The following is a 20,275-nucleotide window of genomic DNA, read 5'->3' as shown; positions in this document are numbered from 1 at the left end:
TCCTGCTTTGCAAACAGAGAAGCAGAGGTCAGAAGCACAGCCTGCCCAGACACCTAGACAGTTTTTCCTTCCAAATTGCACTCAACCACAGAGTTTACATGAGCCATGCAATGTTAAAACCCCCTTCAAACAAACCTTCAGAAAAACTCTGTAGTGCATTTCAGTAACTTATGTGCATGAGAATTATTACCAGGCAGCTCCAAGTTTTTAAGCCATGGAAATTCACTGCCTTGTGCCCAACCTATCTCTTTAGGGTCAGTTTTGATCTGATTCTATCACAACCCTTCTGGTGTGAATTGTAAAAATCACCTATCAAAATGAAAAATGTAACCTTTCATACTCCTTACATTATCTGGTATTTTAATCAAAACCCATGAAAATCACATAAGTCTTCCTGTGAGTTCCCCAGCTATAAAAGAGACCCATTTGATATCCAAGAGTCTACATCACCAGTGTGACCTGATGGCTCCTCCCAACACAGTGAGTGGGACGATTTTTGGTCTACAGTTTGAACAACAGATGGATGAAGAACCAAGCCCAAGTGGATCCAAAGCGGGTGAGCTGTGGTGTGGTCTGGGGGCCAGAGCATGCACCCCAGTCCAACCCCCCAGCCCATCACGCGATGCTGTTACCTGTGCTCGATGCTCCCCCACGGCAAACTGTATGACGGCGATGCCCGGGCTATGGCTGTCTTCGATCCTCTCCACAGTGCTGGAGTCTATTTTCAGGTCATTGCTGATTTCCGCACTCTGAATGAAGTCTTCTGTTTTCAAGTCCTCCACTTTCTTCAGCTCCCCGTTGGCCAGCTGGATGATCGACCCCTTCATGAAATAAGGGGGCAGCGTGGGGGGCGCGGCGGCAGGGGAGGCGATGGACTGCACCACGGGCAGGTGGATCTGCGCCTGCACCATGGTGGCCTGGTAGGCAGGCTGGGTGGTGAGGGGCTCTGCGCTGAAGTTCTCGCTCTTGGGGACGGCGGTGGTGACGAACGTGTGAGGCACTGCTGCAAACTGAGGAGACGACGTGACGATCGCGGGCGTGACTCCCGACGGCTCGACGTCCGCGCTGCCGACCGGAATCAGCAGGGACTGTGTGCCTGGGATCACCAGGTGCTGCGGCAGGCTGCCGGGGTAGCCGATGGCTTGCTGCTGGCCGCTCAGGTAGCCGATCACCGGCGGCTGGGTGCCGGTGTAGAAAGCTGTCGCCGGCAGCCCCACGGGGAGCTGCTCGGAGGCGCTGTGGGTGGTCTGAATGACGGTGTGAGGGGACAGCGTGGCCACCGCCTTCACCCCCTCGTGGCCCAGAGCCTGCTGCGGAGACAAGGCATAGGACCGGTGGGTTGGCTTTCCTAAGTGCAAACTTCCCTTGTCGTTGAGGGCTGAAGGAGAGGTCTCACGGTTGGCGGCCTGCTGCACCTCCATGTCCGCCGTGGGCGTGCTGCTGTTGGGGACCACCATGACAGAGGCACGGACACCTGAGGAATCCCGCACGCCGTACTCGGCGGGGCTCGAGTGGACCACCACGTGCCTGGTCTCATAGTGATGGGGAGCTGGTTTATTGCCTGCTTTGACTAGACCCATGTCGGCAGAAGGCGAAATGCCGTACCTCCGGCTCTTCTCTATCTCGCCGTTCAGTACCTCCTTGGCCTGCATCGCCTGCAGCCGGCTGCTCTCGGGTTTCTTGGGGGCATCCCTGGTGACAAAGTGGCCCCCCGAGTCAGTGTACTGCACCACCACTTGGGAGGAAGGGCCAAGGGTGAGGGTGTGCGGGATCACTGTCTGATGTGGGTGCAGGGGGACTGGGATGGTTGGAGGAGAGACGTTTCTGACAGTGCTCTGGGAAGAGCTGGAAATGTGGACGTACTGGTTCTGCTGGGTGGGCGGAGGAGACCCAGCAGCGATCAGTCCAGGCGTCCTGACCAGGTGCGGCTCAACTTTGTGCCCCTGCTGGCTTAAGCCGCTCATGCTGGCCAGCAAAGTGGAATAAGCCTCCAGCTGGGAGCGCTGGGATGGAGTGGTTGCAACGGCGGTGGCCGCCGCCACGGCGCCGGTCGCAGAATTGGCCGTTGGGGAGATCAGCTGCGAGGGGATGAATCCGGTGTACGATCCGCTGTACTGGGGCCCGACGAACTGGAAGGTGTGCTGCAGGTGAGTGTACTGCACGGGGGAAACGGGGGTCCCTGACTGGGAGAGGGCGGGCGAGTACACTGTGGGAAGAGTGGTAGAGGCCGGAACGGACCTGGGCGCGCTCGGCGGGGAATAGTCCATCCCTGCAGACAGTGACTTGTGCAAACCCTGCTGCAAGCCTGCCTCCACCGAGGAGGTGCCCCCGGGCCGGTGCCGGCCCCCCAGGCAGCCCTGGCCACTGGGTGTGCTGGGGAGCCATGCCAGGTTATCTGCACGGTGGTTTTCGTTTGGCAGGACCGGCTTCACCTCCGAAGGCAGGCTGGTGGCAGGGATTTCTCGCTTCTTAGGTGGCAGGCATTCATTGCTCCGCTCTTGGTTGGATTTCATCTTTTGCCGTCCCCCCTCCACTGTGCTTGCTTCACTGTCTGGCTGGCTCTGATTTCAGTCTGATAAACAGAAAGTCACATTTGATTTCTGCAGGGGATCCAGTGACTTCATGAGGAATCATCTCCCTGTGAGCACGATCCTCCGACAGCTCCTCCGGATTCTGCAACATAAGGGTGGGCAAGGGAGACCAAAGTCATATCATCAGCAATGAGAAACGAAAACAAATAAGCAGACCCCCTAAATCAGCAAATAGGAAAAAGACATCTGGAAAAAAAAAAAATGGTCAGGCATTGCCACTCTCACATCAAGGAGCAGTTGACAGCTAGCTATACTATGCTGTAAATAGCAGAAAAATCCTGGGCATGTCTGCTAATGCATCAGGAAAACATTAAAAAAATTAGACATATCAGAAACAACCTGGCCATAACTTGGCACATTTAGCAGCAGTTATTTATTTCCCAAGGCCCATTCTCCTTTCTCTATGAAAACCCTCCATATGTCTATGGAGCCTGCTTTGTTCTTCCAGCTTCTTCTTCCCCTGCAATGACGACACTGCCTTCACCCTAACGTGCCCTAAAACAACATGGGCACACAGCAGGGAGCCCTAAGGAACAGGCACACACAAAATATTGTTAGCAACAAGCCACGATGAGTGGCGCAGAGGGAAGGTGGTGTGCCACTCCTAAACCCCTGAAACCCAGAGACACCGGCAGGGCGACTTCACGTGACACCTTGCAGGGCTGTGGAGGCAGCAGCTGCCTCCTGTCCCCACTCCACAGCACAGCTCATTACAGGGACACGTGTGCTTCATCTCCCAGTCTGGCAATGAAGCTCAGCCACGCGAGCTATTTACAGCAGCAGCCCAGAGCCAGGGATGGATCTGAGCCAGGTTTTTGATGTCTGGTGGGGTTTTTTTGACCCAGTGCTTTGAACTCCCTCTGCTACTGATGCCTCACATTCAGGTGTCCAGGCAGGACTCTGCTGGGAGGAACTCCGTGCCACATGCAGGTAGGCCAGAGCCAGGTGCTGGCACCAAATCCATCTCTGGCAGGATCCAACCCCACTGTTTCTTAGCCCCTGCTGCACCACAGAGGCTGTTGGTACCACACTCATGGCCACAGTCACAGGTCCATGAGTTTGACTCAGGTGTCCTCAGCCTTGGGGACACCTGCCCAGAGCTGCTCAGAAAAGTGTGTTTGAGTTTCCTGATCCAAATCATGAGCCCCCACCACTGTAAAAACTCGCAGTTTCATACTGGGCTGATTTTGCTGTTGGAGAACGTAAATGACTTTCTCTGCATTACCGATTTCATCCAAAGGCAACAAAGTCTTTCTAACTCTTCTATTACCTGCTAAAGAAAATATTGTAACTGTAATATGCTTCACATTTACTCTCTTCCTGAAACCTTGCCTTGCCTAATCAACCTTCATGAAGAGTGAAACTTTTCCTCAGCCCCTGTCCAGCCCCTGTCCAGCCCCTGTCATCTGCATTTCTGGCTGTTTTGAAAGTTGTTCAAGAATGGGTGATGAGAAGTCATGCACCTCGCACGAGTGGCAGCTCAACAAGCAAAGCGTGCATTACATGTAAGAAGAATAGAGAGAAAGAATTAAGAGTGGATGTGAAAGAAGATGGAAATAGGATACAGCCCACTTTAAAAGGAATGCTGAGCAGCAGTAATGATACTTATCTTATGGCAAGTAATATTCCTTTGGGGGATTTCTTTCCCTGCTGCCTCACTTCTAATGAACAATAAGCCTGATGTTTATATGTGTATGAAGTACTTTGAAGACACACTAGACTCAGATTAAACCTATCTTTAAAAGCACTCTTTACGTTTATGGTCCTCCAAGCTGCTGTAAGCCTGCAGGAAAAGTCCAAATCTTCTAATGGTTTGATACAATCAGTCTTAAGTTAATTACTCCATTCTTTAAATATTGATAAACAGTAATGAAACACCAACAGCTAGAGCTGGAGAAGGAGGGTATTGCACTGTTTCAGGGTAGATTTCCTGGCTTTGAGGAGATAGGGAGGATGAAAGAACTTAGGGAAGCTTCAGACGTGCAAGGGCCAGTGTCACCCAGGGCGCAGCAGCCCAGGCACTATCCTGACCTGCCCCGCTCTGTCAGCGCCATCACCTCGGCACCGCGGCTGCGGCGACGAGGGCAGCCAGGAGACGGGGCCCTGCTCGATCAGCACGGGCCTTCCCCCCTCCTAACAGTTGCTCAGCGTGTCTTGGCAACAGCTAAAATTATTATATTACACATGACTTACAGATTTTTCTTTTTAAGTTCGACTAAAAATAAAACTGCCGAGCTCACATTTGCGCAGTCATCCTTGGTTAACTTTAGCTCTCTGTAGCCTTGTGCCCCAGGCAGTCGGCTTGGGTAGGTAAGTCAGCAGATCCTGGCCCAGGCAGCTGCCCAGGGGGGACATCCTCAGAATGGGGTGCTCATCCTACTCCCCTGCCACAGGGAGCTTGTGCTGGGCTTGGACCATACTCCAATCTCTTCTGGAACATGAGCTGCCAATCCAGAATTTAAATACGCTCCCACAGGGAAAAGCTGGGAGCAGAGGCAGAGGGCTGGCTTCTCTGGCTGCAACAGAGCAGAGAGCTTGTACATGGGACTGAATAGGGACAGGCTCTTTTGCTGTGATGGGTAAGCCAGGCTCCCCAAAACCAGTGGTTCCAAAAGTTCGAGGCATCTGGGTTCAGCTTCTCTGCATTGAAAGTAGTACTATGAAGCTCTGTGAAATGGGGTGAAGTTTCATTATGCAGGAGCTGAAGCAAAGATTTTATTCTGCTAAATAGCATTGAACCACTGAGGTTTGGGTGGCCTCCAATGTCAAAGCTAACATCCTTCAAAAATACCAAGTACTAACTCTTTTGGGTTGTGCATTTTGGTTTTTTGGTGTAAATTCTTCGGATGGCCAACTTCATCTTTACCAGTAACAAAAGGACTGCCCAAAATCTCCTGGAGAACACAAGAGGAATGAATAAATTTAATGGAGACAAGGGATGAGGCAGCCATAGAGCAGTGAATACTGCCCCACTTTTTCAAGCCCAAGCACTTCACAGTGAGACTTTGAGCTCTTAACAGACACAGGACTGCATTTGCAAAAAATGGAAATATGCAGCATAAAACAGCCTACCTCTACTTCAAGATCTAAAAGTAAACCAGTAACTTTTCAGCATTATTCAAGTTCCAGCAACAGTAAAGATAAGACAGGACTAATTTTGCTTGGGAAGCAATGAAAGGGAGACAACCCAAACAAGAGTGTCTCAAAGGCAAGAGGTACAAGACCTGGTTAAGCAATTTTTTGCTGACTGTCCTAGAAAGATGAATGCTTGCCTTCTGTGGTGTGCCGCAGGGTTTGTAATTTGCATGCTTTTTTTTAAAATTTTTTTTTATTCAAGACATTTTTCCAACTCTGGAGATTTCCTTAACTTTAGAGCAGTCAATCATGATTTGTAGATATGCAAATGAGCAGGAAAACACCAGGTGATTTTTTGCTCCTGTGTGTGTCACAAGTGTGTGCGTGCGTGCAGGCATGTGTAATTATGGCTGGGAAGGTAAAAGGGACAAAGAGATCAGGGAGAGCAGCTGGACTTTGGTATCTCTGGCAGTGAGTACACATGGAACATTGCTAAACTGTCTGGACAGCCAGTGTCCGCTGGCAGTCTGCCCACACTCAAATTCCTGGAAAGGCTTAAGGCAGAAAAATAATCACTTGGAGGAGTCACCATCTGGGCTTGCTCTGGTCCCAGAGGGATTGCTCACTGAAGCTCGGGATGTGCATTTTCATGCAAAACTCTAGGATCTCTTTGCAAGGCACTTTAAATCTCACTGTGTTTCCCAAAACAACATTTTTCTACTTATTTAATCTAATAAGTTTAAAACACAGGGGAGGATATTGGGTTACAGCTTCAGATGCTGACCTCCTTTATTTATCTGGAGTTCACTGCAGCGAAGGTAAAACCAGCAATGCAAGCATCCAAACACAGCGACACGCTGTGTCCCACCAGCCAGGACTGAGCCTTGGGGTGCAGAGAAATTGGGGCCAGAACCACAGAACACAGCAGCACCAGGCTATGCAAACGGTGGGACTTTCACTGCCTTGAGAAATCAAGCGCTTTCTCTGTCCCATGGTGCAGCTAACATGCTTTTTTGGGTCTCTAAACCTCCTTCAAAAATCTGGTCCCTGAATCCTTCTCTGGTGCCCGACCTTTCTGCAGTTGCCAGCAAGCTCACACCATCATGAGCCTGCAGGAGGAAGGACTGGCGCAAGAAGCAAACACCCAAGGGGGGGGGCAGTCGTCAGCTTCCAACTTCAGGGGTATTCAATTAAGCCAGTCATTTACTTATTGTCAAAAGGCTCCTTTGATCGCAAATCCTAAAAACACACAGAGTACTATGACCTTTCAACTTCCACTTTCCAGCTCCAGGTACGACAGGCACACTCTCACATTTATCCGTGAGATATATCTAGTGCACATTTATGCACTACAAAAACTGTGTCTCTCCTCCATCAGACACCGTTGCCCTGCCGGCACGCAGCTGCTAACGCAACATTGGCGGAGCGGAGCCCGATACGCGGCTCTTCATGCCGGGTGTTACCGGGCAGATGCAGCGGCGCAGCCCGATGCTCCCGCCCCAAACCACCCGCCCGTCCTATCACGAGTGAGTGATTTCGGCAGCGCTGGAAAGGAGTGACAAGGGGAGGCACTTCGTCCCACCTCTCCCCTCCCCTCCAAGGAGGCTGGCATCTTGCAGGATCGGATTGAGAGAGACGAAAAGCCAGACACGCTGCAGAGGGCTCCGCAGCTGCATTGTGCCTCTCAGATCCGCACGCCAGCTTTCTCCCCGCCCCGCTCTACAGCCTGCCCGCTGCCAGCTACATATTCATGGTTGTAGCTGCTACAGATTCCATCAGTCCTGCCATGTGCAGCTCAGCGCAGGCCAACAATAGCTATAGGAGTTTATTGTCCAACCCGACCAATTTCACAGCTCCCTGGCAGAATTCCGGGGAGAGCCAACTGCAGAGATCCATTAATAAGGAACATGAAAACCTCTAATAAAATTTGAAATTCTCCTCCCAAAATGAAAGGATTCTTGATCAACATTGCTTCCACAAGACAGACTGTGTAGTGCAGTGTTAGTTCTTATTATACTTCTGGGAATCTGCCACAGCAAATTGCTACAGGTTTCAGCACAGTGAACAGCGGTTCTGCACGTCCTTCCTCTCCCCTGGCACATCAGACAGATTCCACACAAGACAAAAAGCAAGTGATATCAGCAAACCTCAGGGAGCACATCACCAGATGTGAGATGCCCAAAGACTCAACATTCCCATGAATTTAATGGAGGTATGTAGGTACCAGAGTTGAGAGAGGAAGGTTTAGGAGGAAAAAACAATGTAAGACATATTCTCAAAAGGACAGACAGATGATGGAGTTCCTGGACAGCCATTCACAAGCACAGGTGATAAAACTGATTATTAGAAAGCTACTCCACTGGTTGACTGTCTTTTCCAACTGTTTTTCCTACTTGCCCTGAATTCTGAGGATGAAAGATGTGCATGTCCTAAGTAGGGCATTTGCCTCCTGAGCTACTATGGTTTGACTGTGCTTAATTAAAAACACATTGTTATTATGCCTGATAGGTGCTGGTGAACTGCACAGGAACATGATGCTAAAATTATCTTTGGTTTTAGTTAAGCTAACTGCTGAATGAAGACTTGGAATTAACTTTCAGAAGTTTTCAGGTTTCTGCCATCAGATCATCTGGGTGCCATCCCTTCATTCTGCAGCAGGAGAGATGCCCTTATTTTCAGCATCTGTAGAAGTCACTCCATGCTCTGGGTGTGCAGCAGACCTTCCTGTCCTTTCTGTGCACACACACAGCAGAGCAGCTACACGTAAGCCTTGCAGGACTGTGAGTACTGTGGGTGATTTAAATGGATTCACAGCTGCCTACATCCGTAGTTTATACAGAAAAAAGCTTTCAGCAAAGGTGATCCTTCCTCTTCCAGCATGCTCTGCAGAGAGGTGGTACCAGAGCACGCAGTACAAGATGCCAGGGAGGCTGGAAGCAAGGAAGCATTTCCTCCAGGAGCCACAAGCTCTCCCCATGTCAGGGGTGACACTGGAGGGCTGTGTTGGCCATCCTGCCACCCTCCCAGCCCACCCCACAGCAGCACCCTCGCTCCCTGGCACAGAAACCCCCCCCTTGCTATGCCAAACCTGGGCTCTCAGATGTCAGGAGTCAGGCCCAGCTTCGGGTATTATTATTATTATTATTATTATTATTATTATTTCTTTTAACTTGCCCCTCTGCTGTGAGAGGCCTTCTTTCAGGCTTAAGGTCTCTAGCTTTGCCCTGCAGCCCAAAAGATGCGAAACTTATTAGTTTGGCTAAAAGTGGAATTTCCCTTCTCATCATTTGACACCAGGAAACGGAATTTTGTGAAATATCATGAGATATCCACAAATAAAAATGTATGAGCTGACAGTGCTGATTACAGTGAAGTTTTTTCTGAGGGTGAAATGCTGGATTCCACAGCGTTCTGCCTCTGTGGGGGAAAGGAAAGGGTGTAACTGCTAAGTGAGGGTCTGAGCCTGGAGCAAAGCCATTTGAGTGTGCACAGCTTCATGCACAGCTTTGTCTCTTAGCTGCACAACAGAAAGTGCACCTCAGCTGACCCTACGAGAAGCAGCTCCATCTGCAGCCACAAAGGAAGGTTCTGGGGCTGCTCAGGCCTGGGGTGTCAGTTCAGGCTGACTGCCAGCTGCATAGTCCCACATGGCTGGAGCTCACTCCAGCAGCTTGATGATTTACCACCATGCCGCACTGAAGCCTTTGCAGCCTGACAGAGGCCTGCCAAACCCCTCCAAAGCCCTGCTCCCCAAGTCAGCTGTGCCACGACAGGGGGACCACCAAACCAAGATGCTCAGGAAGTCAGCATTCCACAGCACACATACCCAGAGTCTGTGGTGGCAGCATGGAAGCCATGGAGCCAACTCACATAAATTAAAGTGCTCTTTCAACCCCACCAACACCAGGACGGAAAGGGGGATCCCACCTTTGCAACTCCACAAGTGGCCAGTGCAGCATCCAATCTTTTATCTCCTGCCTTGCAGTGACTGCTGCCAGAGCAGGACAACTGACGGTGCTCAGTGACACCCTCTACTCTCACACCCATCCCCTAGAGGTGCTTCTGCAGCTTAAATGAGTGAATAGAGTTCATTTATAAACAAGGCTAATACAGAAATTACTTTGTTGATGTTTTTCATTTATCTAAAATGTGCCTACAATGTGGCTACAATGGGAGCTGCCTACACAATTTTCCATTGAAAATTTCACATGAGTGACTCTAAACGTAGCAACACCCACTCGCCACTCATTTTAACTTGTGACAGAAACTGTCATGCCTGTATGAACACATTTGTACTGCAGATATGTCACACAGGTCTCCTTCCATGTGTCTGAAAATGCTCACTAACATTCTCTCCATCTTCTGCAAAACAAATTAAGAGAGACGCCCGGCTTCGCTGCCAGGAGAACTGAATAAGACCCCCACGAAAAATTACAGAAACCGGGGGCGTTTCACCCCTTTGAAGATCCAGCCAGGAACACCAGCAAGCAGCAGCCAACTCAGAGCAGCCATTTTACAGATAAGCACAGGCGCTCATGGGGAGGAGTGTGCCTTTAAGCCTGGCTGATAAGGGGACAGTGTGAGAGCACGGCTTTAGGGGAAGATTTGGAAAGGTCATCTGCCTGCTCAGTGCTTTTCCTTGGAAGTCTTCCCTGCAGATTGCCTCTCTGGTAGATTCTACGTGCCAGCAAATTAGACTATAATTAGTCCTTCTGTAAAGTGTGAAACATGAACTGATGTTAAATTCCCCTTGAAATGAATTCCAACACCTTGCCTTCGCTCAGACTTCATTCAGCAAAGTTTGAACTTGAAGCCATTTTGCACCAGCCCTTGTTCACTGCCTCAGTGCACTCTTGGTGCCCTCCCAAATCAGGATGACTGACCATCACTACTGAACAAACAGAAAAGCCAGCAGCTCGTGCTGGTCGCAAGGCACACAGCACATATCCCAGTAGTGCAGACAGAGAATGAGTTAAACACCCCCCTCAGACACTCTTTTTTCCTCTAACTCTTTATTTTTTTTCTTCTTCCTTCCAGTCAGCTACATTTAGGTATGGCCTGCAGCACCCCCCACTCATCCTGCACAGACCCTCACACTGACCATCTCAGCACTGACATCTCAGGCAGTGTCACAGGGGTCAGTGCATGCAGGAATACACACGAGCAAGAAAGCCAGATCAACTCTCCTGCATCTTCTCTCTCTCTGAAACGCCTCCCCAGGCCTTGCAGCCCACAAAACCAAGTGACTAGTTACTCTCCCTGACTCAGTGAGTAGGGAGCCTCCCTCCTGCTTAATGGGGAGCAAGCAGATAAAATGGGCACAGAGCCCAAATCCATCACCAGTGTCACTTGACCAGCATGGCAAGGCTGAGATCGACCCAACTGTTCTGATTAGGCAACACAGAAAACAATCAAAAGAAAAGGAAATAATGCAGGATTATACAAACATAGCAGGTTCCACAGTCACAAGCTTCAGCTGCAATTAAAAAACCCACCCGTTCCAACTAAGAATGCAAATCATCATCATTGCTCTCAAGTAGGGAACGTTGACAAATGAAGGCGGTGTGCTAACAGGCAGTGCCAGTACTCTTAATTTAAGTATGTGAGAAACAAAGGTATATACCATCCAGGGCTGGCAGAAAGAACTTGCCTTAAACAACAATCAAAAGAACTCTGAGGACTTAAAAATTGGGGGTTTTTAAACAAAAAAACCAGACACAAGGAAACCTTTCACTCTATTTTTCCCAGCCAGGTGAAGAAAGAACAAGAAAACAAAAAAATTACACAGCTCCCATCAAAGTTATTTATACACAAGTTTTGAACTCAGGAACTAAAAATATTCCTGGGTTGAACCTGTGGGTCCAGTGAATCACAGCTTGGAAACCTGAATGGATCTTTTGTAAGAGTCACTGAGCCACGAGCATGCTTTCTCACCGCTGCGATCACTGCTGTGAAAGCGCCTTACCCATGTGCCCCTGGAAATCCACGGCGCAAGACAAGTGACTCCCGGCACCAGTGAAATGGACAAGAGGATGACTAGCTACCTGCAGCTGGGTTCAATCCCAGAGCCGAGTAATTATTGCAGCCCTCTCCTGAGGCTCATATGGAGCGCAGCATGGAGCTATAAAGCGTTATGCAAGTCTAATGTGCTGCCAGATCTCTTCGAGCAGGCAGCAGCCAAGTCGCTCCCTCCCACCATTGGCTCAGCTTCATTAACTTAATCAGGTATTCATTCATTCATTCACTCACTCATTCAAAAAAAAAAAAATTACTCTAAAGCTGGCAAATAGCCAGTGCCATGCATGCATGGAGCATGCTCACATCAGCCACTGGGGCTGGAAGAACAAGGATAATCTAACATTCCTCAAGCTCTGAACAGGGCTTTAGCTTTGCACACAGCTCAGGCACAAACACATCTTTGCCACGGCCTCCCCAAGAGCAAGGGAGGGCTTGGGAGCTGTGCTGAGGTCAGATGCTGGCGCTGGAGACCGCAGAATCGAGAGCAGCTCTGTAAGTCAGTGCAGCCAGCAGGAAGCTGAGTAGAGAACTTCTCCAGAGCAATGACTAATTAAGCAATTTGATTATTTAGGGGGAAAAAAAGGAATTGTGGCAGGATTGACACAACTCATTTTGCTGCAAGGCTGCTCCCCCCCCACCCTTTCTTCTGCACTTACCACATACGTTGCACAGCTTAGTCCAGACAGAAGGGACTAAAGCACAACAGAAATAGGGTTTAAAAAAAAAAACCAAAACAGAAAAAAGAAGGGAAGCGTCACTCAGCTAATGTTAAAAGCAATTGGTAATGGAAGTCTGTTTGATCCCCATATTTATAAATGTAAGACTTCCTACAGGCATGCAGCATTCAAGCATTGAATACAGCCCCCTTCCTTGCACTTATTTTTCTTACTCTTTGCATGTAAGTCTGCAAAGAATGTTGTTACTTCCCTCTAGCTGTCACCAGAATGACTTTCACTCCATTTTTTTTTCCCAGCACACTACAAGAAAGCTGCTTCATAACTATTGCAAAAAGCAGGCTTTGAGAGTCAGCTCTGACTTTACCGTGAAAAGCTTCACGCAAGGAGCCAGGCTGGACACTAAGGAAAGGGGAAAGGTGTTACATTTCCCTCAGTGGAAGCTGAGCAACAGCATGGAAGCAGTGAGCATCTCTCCCCCCTTACCTCATTCTGCCCTGTGTGAAAAAAATACCAGATGGCAGATTACTCTGAGCAAGTCCATAAAAGTAACTTGGAAATATAAAGCACTTTGGACTTTTTCAAACTAGTGTTTATGGTTATATAATGAAAACAATATATCCTGGTGTAAATCTTCAGCCACAGACCTGGCTGACATCAAGAGTATCTACACTCCCCACCTTCTCCCAGTGATGCAAATCAGATGTTATAACCCTCCATGCTCTCTTATCATGGAGAGCACAAATATTTTCTGCAGGAACTTCAAGTGCCTCTTCTGTAGATGGCCTAAAAGTCACTATTTCTCTTTAGATAAAAAAAAAAAAAACCAAACAAATCTGAAACCTTCTGTGGCCACCACCACAAGCCATGATACAAATGGCAAATTAGACAAAGACTTTCAAGAAGGGTTATTAATGTAAGGCCAACACTTAGCTAAAGGTCTGTAGTTCAGATGCACTTAGCAAAAGCATTTAAAAGACCCCAAACCAGAACCTGTTGCTCTGATCCTGACTCCACTCCTGACCATAGCACAGGAGCCCATGGTTAACTCAAGGATCCTTCCCTGAAGCTCTCTGTAGGTGGGTGGTGCTGAAGAGCGCCCAAGTAACTAGCAGACAAGCAAACACACAGCTTCTGAGGAGAAAGCTGTTGACATGTCCAAGGGCTACAAGTGAGATTTACACATTGCAGCTCATCAGCAAGTGAGCAGTGAGGTATGGCTGAACATCACTTCTTTGCTACATGACACACCATGGATTTGCTGACTGTAAGAGAAAAACTAGTCAGCATGCTTTTACTGCACTAATAGAATTAAAAAGGAGAAAGAGATGCAAAGGTGTCTGAAGGCAAGCTGCTTCTTAGTCCTTGGCCTCCTGCACTCCAGAGTGTGTAGGACACCAGTCAAGCAGTCTCGAAGTACTCTACACTGAAGTCAGCCTCCTTCACTGGAAGTTCAGTCTTGGCTAAGGGCCTGTCAATTATCTAAGCTCTAAAGCACTGTGGCTCTTTCATTACCTTTGCCCCCATCTCTCATCCTTCTCCAAATGGAGTCCAAAGCTTGGAGGCTCCTTCTTTTCACTTCACCTCCCTTCTCTTGCAGCCCTGACACAGTTTAAGACACATTGAAGACACAGTACAAACTTCCTCCTCTGCCCAGGTATAACTTTCCCTGTCCTGCTTGAACAGCTGCTCAAGCCTTCTTCACTGCAGTCACCTCCTTTCCTGGCATCAGGGCATCAAATCTGTGGAAATTCCTCCTCCTGAGCCTCTCCTCCATGCATCATGCTCCATACATGGGAGCACCCAGCAAGGTGTGATTTCTGACACCAGAAGTAGTTACCCAGTTTTAAAGCAGGCCATCAGAAGAAGGTCAGGAACATAAAGGAGCAGGAGAAGAAAACTAGCCTGGGAACGCTGAGAATTTTATCCCAAATGATCCAAACTTTGCAGAAGTTGTAGTTTGATCTAGATAAATAAAAGGGATGTGGTTGGAGCAATTTGGGTTCTTTATATGAATAATTTCGCTGCTCCCTCTGAAAGAATCATTAGAAGAGTGTAAGGTTTCATGATTCAAGATAGGAGAATGAGAAGGCAATATTTCAGCACTGTAAAATGAGGCTTGCGTGTCTAACCACACTACCAGCTCAGAGTTCACTTCTCCCAAGTGTCAAGTATATTTTCCATTCTGTACTTCTGCAAGCCCTAGTTCTGTCTGTTGTCATCACTCATGGGGATTTACCTAATCCCTGAAACGGCAGAAAAACATCATCTTTTTTGCTGGAGAAACAGAATCATGTCTCAAGCACACTGAAAAATTCAAATTGTCTGTATCATTTATTGTAGCTCCATTCATCCACCCTGTTGACAGTATAAATACAAATGATGCCCTTTACAAAATGCTGAACTGCAGTCCAATGTATTAGTGGTATTTCTTAGAGATTTCCACTCACTTTTGCTGTTTCTCTGCTCACATTCTTCACACTTCAGCATACTCAAGCAGCTGCCTGTTTATACAAAGCCTGAAAGAGAAATGTTGATTCCCTTCTTCATCAAAGCTGGTGACTTTAACTCTATCCACTGGTCTGAACTAGAAAGTGGGGCAAAGGCAATCAAAAGTTAGCGGTTCATTTGAAGTCTATTATCTTGCAACTCAGCTACAGAGAGAGACTCCACAACTTTCTAAGCACAGAAATTCATCCTTCTAAAGTTTTATTTTAAACACTAGTGAGCTGATATGTTGACCTTTAAAATTCATGATATCACATTATACATGGCTGATACAACTTGCTGTGCAGCTCCGTTCATACACAAGTAAATGACAGTGCAGTTCCAGACTTTTTTTGGCACTCCTTGGACTCATGCCAGCAAATCCAGCTCAGAACTGTGTGTCCTCTGCTGACAGAGCTCTCCTACCAACTACAGCCTTTTGCACAGGGCCCAGCAAACAAGTGTTAGCCCTTTTGTGGCAACAGACGCATCCCCCCGAGGTTTGCCAAGGAGCTTCAATGGGTATCACCCACAGGGCTCTGAAGTACCACCCCTGGCTGGGGCTAAGGCAAGACCTTGTATGAAAACTTCTTCTCTATCCAAGGTTACCTTGCTAATGACCAGATTTCAGTTTCCACATCAGTTAAGGACCTCTCAGAAGCACTCCAACTAAATTAGGGGAAGGATTCAGCCTGGGATCTGAGTGCTCAAAACCTCTGTGAATTCTTCAAGCCAGAATTTAAGTGCTGCTCTCCCAGAGAAGAAAATAGTTAAAACAGGCTCAGATCCTCCCATTGCAAAACAGAACCCAATGGGGAAACTTTCTTGGGAGAGGACAGCTCCTGGGGAAGTCCCTTGCAGAACACTGCCTCATCTCACCAAGACACCCACTCCAGCCAGGACAAACAAGGAATGCTGACATGACAGTCAGGCTGGTCTGATCATGGAGGCACCCTGTGTCTGGCTTGAGAGTTTCAGAAGCAATAGCTCTGTATAGATGTGATGCATCCCACTGCTCCACAGCATCCCCTGCAGCTCCAAAAGCGTTATTCACCATCTCCATTCCTACAGCAAAAAGGAAGACTGAGGTTTTCCTGGTTTTATTTAAGCCCATTTAGTTATGGACCAAGTGATTCTCCAGCTTCTGAGCTGCTTACCACTTTCTCTCTCTGCCTACTGTTTCTTCTGAAAGTGTAATGACTTTACATCTGTTAATCTGGTTTGGTTTCTTCTTCATACTTTTAGTGACTTGCAAACTCTTTATGGTAAATATGAAATAAAATGCTGTTTCTTCTGCCTTTTGTGCTTGTGCTTATGGATGAATGACATATTTTCTTAGAAACATGAAATAACTACTGCAATGAGTGATAGATAACCACTTTGGTAGAATAGACAAGTTCTAAAAATATGGAATGATCATGAGATCATACAACCAGGATGACTAAAACAACAACATAATTGGTCAGAATTTATTCAGCTCCTAAGGAAAAAAAATCTTGACAACACTCTGCTATAAAGTTAGTGAAACTAGAACTGAAATAAAGTACACAAGTCACTGTTGCCCTTTGGCTAAAGTTAAGTAAGAACTAATGGTGTCTAATAAAAAAGGCAGGATTTTTTCAAGGAAAAATTACATTAGGAAATGTTTGTTTTCAAACCTGAATCTGTTGGAGGCAAAAATGTTTGAATACATTGACAGCTGGGAAAAACTGCTGGAACTTCTTTGTAAATATTTTCCCAGTAATATTTTAAAGAAATTAAAATCTATTTGCTGGTTCCAAAACTAAATGTTTTAAACACTTAATGAAGGTGTAATTAAAAAATGCAATAACTACAACAGAAATTTAGTTTAAAATGAAACCATCATCTAGCTTGAATACAGGAATATAGGCTTTGCTGTACTGTTTTGTAAAACATTTTCACCTATTACCTCATTTTCACTTTATCTCAGCTTTTTAAGTTTTCCTCCCATTAGATCAAGAAATGTTTTTCTGAGATCATGGAAATTCTCATGGGCTGAAATACCATTTCCTCTTATCTCTGATTTCTAATTAGATTTAAATCTTTCCAGCAAGGGCAAGACCTACCCAAGCATTTTGAAGCATATATATATATGTATATGAAAATTCACACTGTTGCTCTTGCCTGGCAAAACTCATGAGCTACACTGGAAAAGGAGTCTTTCTTCTTCTGTGACAGCATCATTCAGCTCGCCTCCCAAAGGCTCAATTCTGCCTGCAAAATCTTTCCTTTCAGTTCAAATTGCTGCCAAAACAGCACAGTATTCTCTGTGATGTACAGCCAGGTTGAGCTGACAGCTACCACACTGGATTAATGAGAGAGAAAAGAAGAAAGAGAGGGAAGGGCACTGCTAGCCTGTCTGGTAAATTGGGGTTGAAGGAGCTGCAGCATCTCAGAAGCTGCTCCAGTCCATTCAGTGGGGAAGGAAGGAGAGAGGAGATGTCTCTTACCCATGTGCTGCCTCAGCTGCTGTGGAAAGCTGCCTGCATGACTAACACAAGGGGCACCACAGAACGAGTTTATGATAATCTCTAAATAATAATCTTATAATAGTGGGGGATAATAATCTCCCATGGGTTGCATTGCTATAACTATAACTCTATCAGTGAAACCTTGTGCAATTCCATTTCACTAGTGGGCTGCTGGCAAGGCTGGGAATATGCTTGTTACACCTATCCACTGGAAGTGTTGGAAGACTCTCAAAAATTAGATTTTAGCAGGTGATTTTGACAGCTGTGATTTGTGTTGCCACTCAACACAGCTGAAACCACTCCAGTGAGGAGCTGCAAAGGTGGGGGTAACACAACTGAATCCTCTGCACCACTCAGGTCAAGGCCTTGCCCAGGACCCCTGCAGAGATCCATGGCAGCTGCTATTCCAAGTGTGAGAGCCCAAGAGGAGCAAAGCACTCTGAAAACACTGCAAGCCACAGCATGGCCACACTGTACCAGCACCTAATGGCTCTTCCATGCAGTTGCTGTACCTACATCCATCAAAACCCCATACATGTCAGAGATAAATTACCAGGTGCCAGAAAGACAGCAAAAAAACCACCTGCATACAACCTACCACACAGTACTAATGCTCCAATTAGACTAGGGGCCTCCTCACACAGCTTACTTCATTTAGGCAAATATTTCTAGTGGAACATGCAGACAAATCAGCCCTGGGAGCCCTAGCAGCAGCTGCTGCTTTCTGCATGCAGAGTGTTGAGCAAATCAAGAGAGATGAGCTGCTGCTCCCATCAGAATCTCAAAGATGTGGATGACAATGCTGGTTAATTAAAAGACACAGGATCAGACTAGAGAAAAATTGTCGCTCAGCAGCTTAGACTGAAAATCAAGCTGGTCTGACAAGAAATAGGAGCTTTACCAATTTTCAGTCTGTGGTCAAGTAGTCTTTCTATGGCTCTGGTGTAAAATTATTTCCCCCCACACTGTTCTTTTCTGAACTACTGTTTTAGCATTTTTTTTCTTTATTCTCCTCATCTTAGCATTTCTGTCATTCTTGCTTCCTCTTAAATGTTAGTTTCTGTCCTTGCTTCAATATCACTTAAAATGCCACTATCACTAACAGCATGAGACTGAGTCAGAACTGAGACTGCGCACTCACTCACTTTTGATTCTAGGAAAGAATTACTAAAAGCCAAAAAATGTACTGTGAATTACATGCCCTCTCACTGATGCCCAGAAGAATTGCACTAGCACAGTATGTGTAATACAATCACTATGAAGTGTTTATTGTGTCACACTCTACATAAAGATTTTCCACTCTGTCCTGTCTTTTCCCACCCCCCAACTTTAAGGCTAAAGAAAAAAACACTGAGATGGCTGGCAGACTGATATGGGCATTAAATCATATTTCAACATGTTCTTAAGGATGAGTTTTTTCTCATCACTACCATTTTAACAACATAAACCAGTGGTGAAGAAGCCTTCCTGAGGGGCCTTTCTCGTACCCTTGCTGGGGGGGGTGGTATTTATTCTCTTCACATTCACTGGAGAGAAGCCACACTTCACAGGCAGGTTACTACAAAATTTCTGTAAAAACTCAAACTACTGATCTCAAACAAGTGTTAAACAATCTTAAATATGCATGTGGATTGCCATTTGTTTTGGATTTAATGGCACAGATTATAATCTTTAAAGAGAAACGCTGATGCAGGACAGTCTCTCTGTTTTCTTCACTTCCTACCTGCAGAACGTGGCCTGGAGATGAGGGATGCAGAGAAGGATCGTTCTGGTCAGATAATAAAACCAACAGAACACTTTTTGATAATTATTAACTAATTATCAAAAGTCACAGCTAGAATTTGTTTATGGCTATGGGAACAAGATCAGTCCTTCCTTATATAAGAAACTGATCAAGAAGCCAAATGACAATTATTACATGAGGAGAAACAAACTTCCTCCATAAGCATGGGTTATATTCATGCAGTGGCAGCATTTACAAAACATGTAAGATGAAGTCTGTCCTGTGCCATCAGAAAGAAAAAGCCAGTGAAGATCAAGAGTCTTTAAAAATCAGTTATAGGAGATTATCTAATTACCATCATATTTAATAGTATATGGCTTTAATAATTTTCTGTTATCATCAAACTGCTAGAACTAAAGGAAAATGGGAAATTGGCTCTAATGCCAATTGATAATGGGAAGGATTCATTCTGCCCTCTGGGTCCGTGGTTTGGAGCCAGCTCAGGTTGAAAGTGAAAGTCATTCCTGCTGGGTACCTCTCTGAAGTGAGCTGATGTTCTTAGGCTTGGTCCAGTTCCACAAACACAGAACAAAACCCATCACCACAACAACTGGCTGCACTGGAGATGGAAATTCTTGAAAACATTCTATCTCTGGCTTTTTGTTAGCATGCAAATAGATCCTAGCCTGGAATGAGGATATTTATACAGGAATATTTATGGCAAAGTAAATCTCACCAACGGTGACTGTATGAAACTTGCATGCATCTCACTTTAAAACTACAATGATTTGCCTTGCAGCAACAGAGGTGTTTTTACTCCTGTGCAACGCCATTACTTTGGTGAGGGGCAACAAACCCAGCGACCACGAGTCTGCCAAGACTTCAGTAACACTGACAGCAAAATGTGCATCTCAGTATTATTGCTGCTCATTTTTAAAACGCCTGAGCAAGGCTCAGCTTCAAGGTGCATCCTGGGTCAGGCTGAATCTAGAGGACCTACACTATCTGAAGAGTTTACAGTAGGTTTGTGTTGCCCAGCAAGTCACCTTAAATCCAGCTAAACAAGCAGTCAAATCCAGTTAAACTAACGCAGGTGCAGGTCAATAAAGAGCTGAACGACTCTTCTTTTTTTGGAGGCTGGATACTGCGAAGTGTAAACCAACACCCTGTCCCTCAGGACTGCTCCTTTCCTGGCAGAGGCTGCAGCACATTAAC

General features: G+C 46.6%; 1 protein-coding gene across 5 annotated transcripts in view; it reads right to left on the bottom strand.

The window, feature by feature from the left end:
- ATXN1 (ataxin 1) overlaps positions 1-20,275 on the bottom strand; it is a 160,151-nt gene that overhangs the window by 11,902 nt on the left and 127,974 nt on the right. For all 5 annotated transcript variants that reach the window (XM_054285416.1, XM_054285415.1, XM_054285413.1 and 2 more), the window contains one exon: positions 633-2,673. In XM_054285416.1, coding sequence (XP_054141391.1) covers positions 633-2,513 — 1,881 coding nt within the window. In that variant the 5' untranslated portion in view covers positions 2,514-2,673. The remainder of the gene's footprint in view (positions 1-632; positions 2,674-20,275) is intronic.

Source organism: Melozone crissalis, unplaced genomic scaffold (genome assembly GCF_028551555.1).
Source record: "Melozone crissalis strain CALT ecotype California unplaced genomic scaffold, PUWL_Pcris_2 ptg000042l_1, whole genome shotgun sequence".
NCBI classification, from domain to species: Eukaryota; Metazoa; Chordata; class Aves; order Passeriformes; family Passerellidae; genus Melozone; species Melozone crissalis.
The sequence above is the reverse complement of the archived record's forward strand: the minus strand, read 5'-3'. Positions and strand labels throughout refer to the sequence as shown.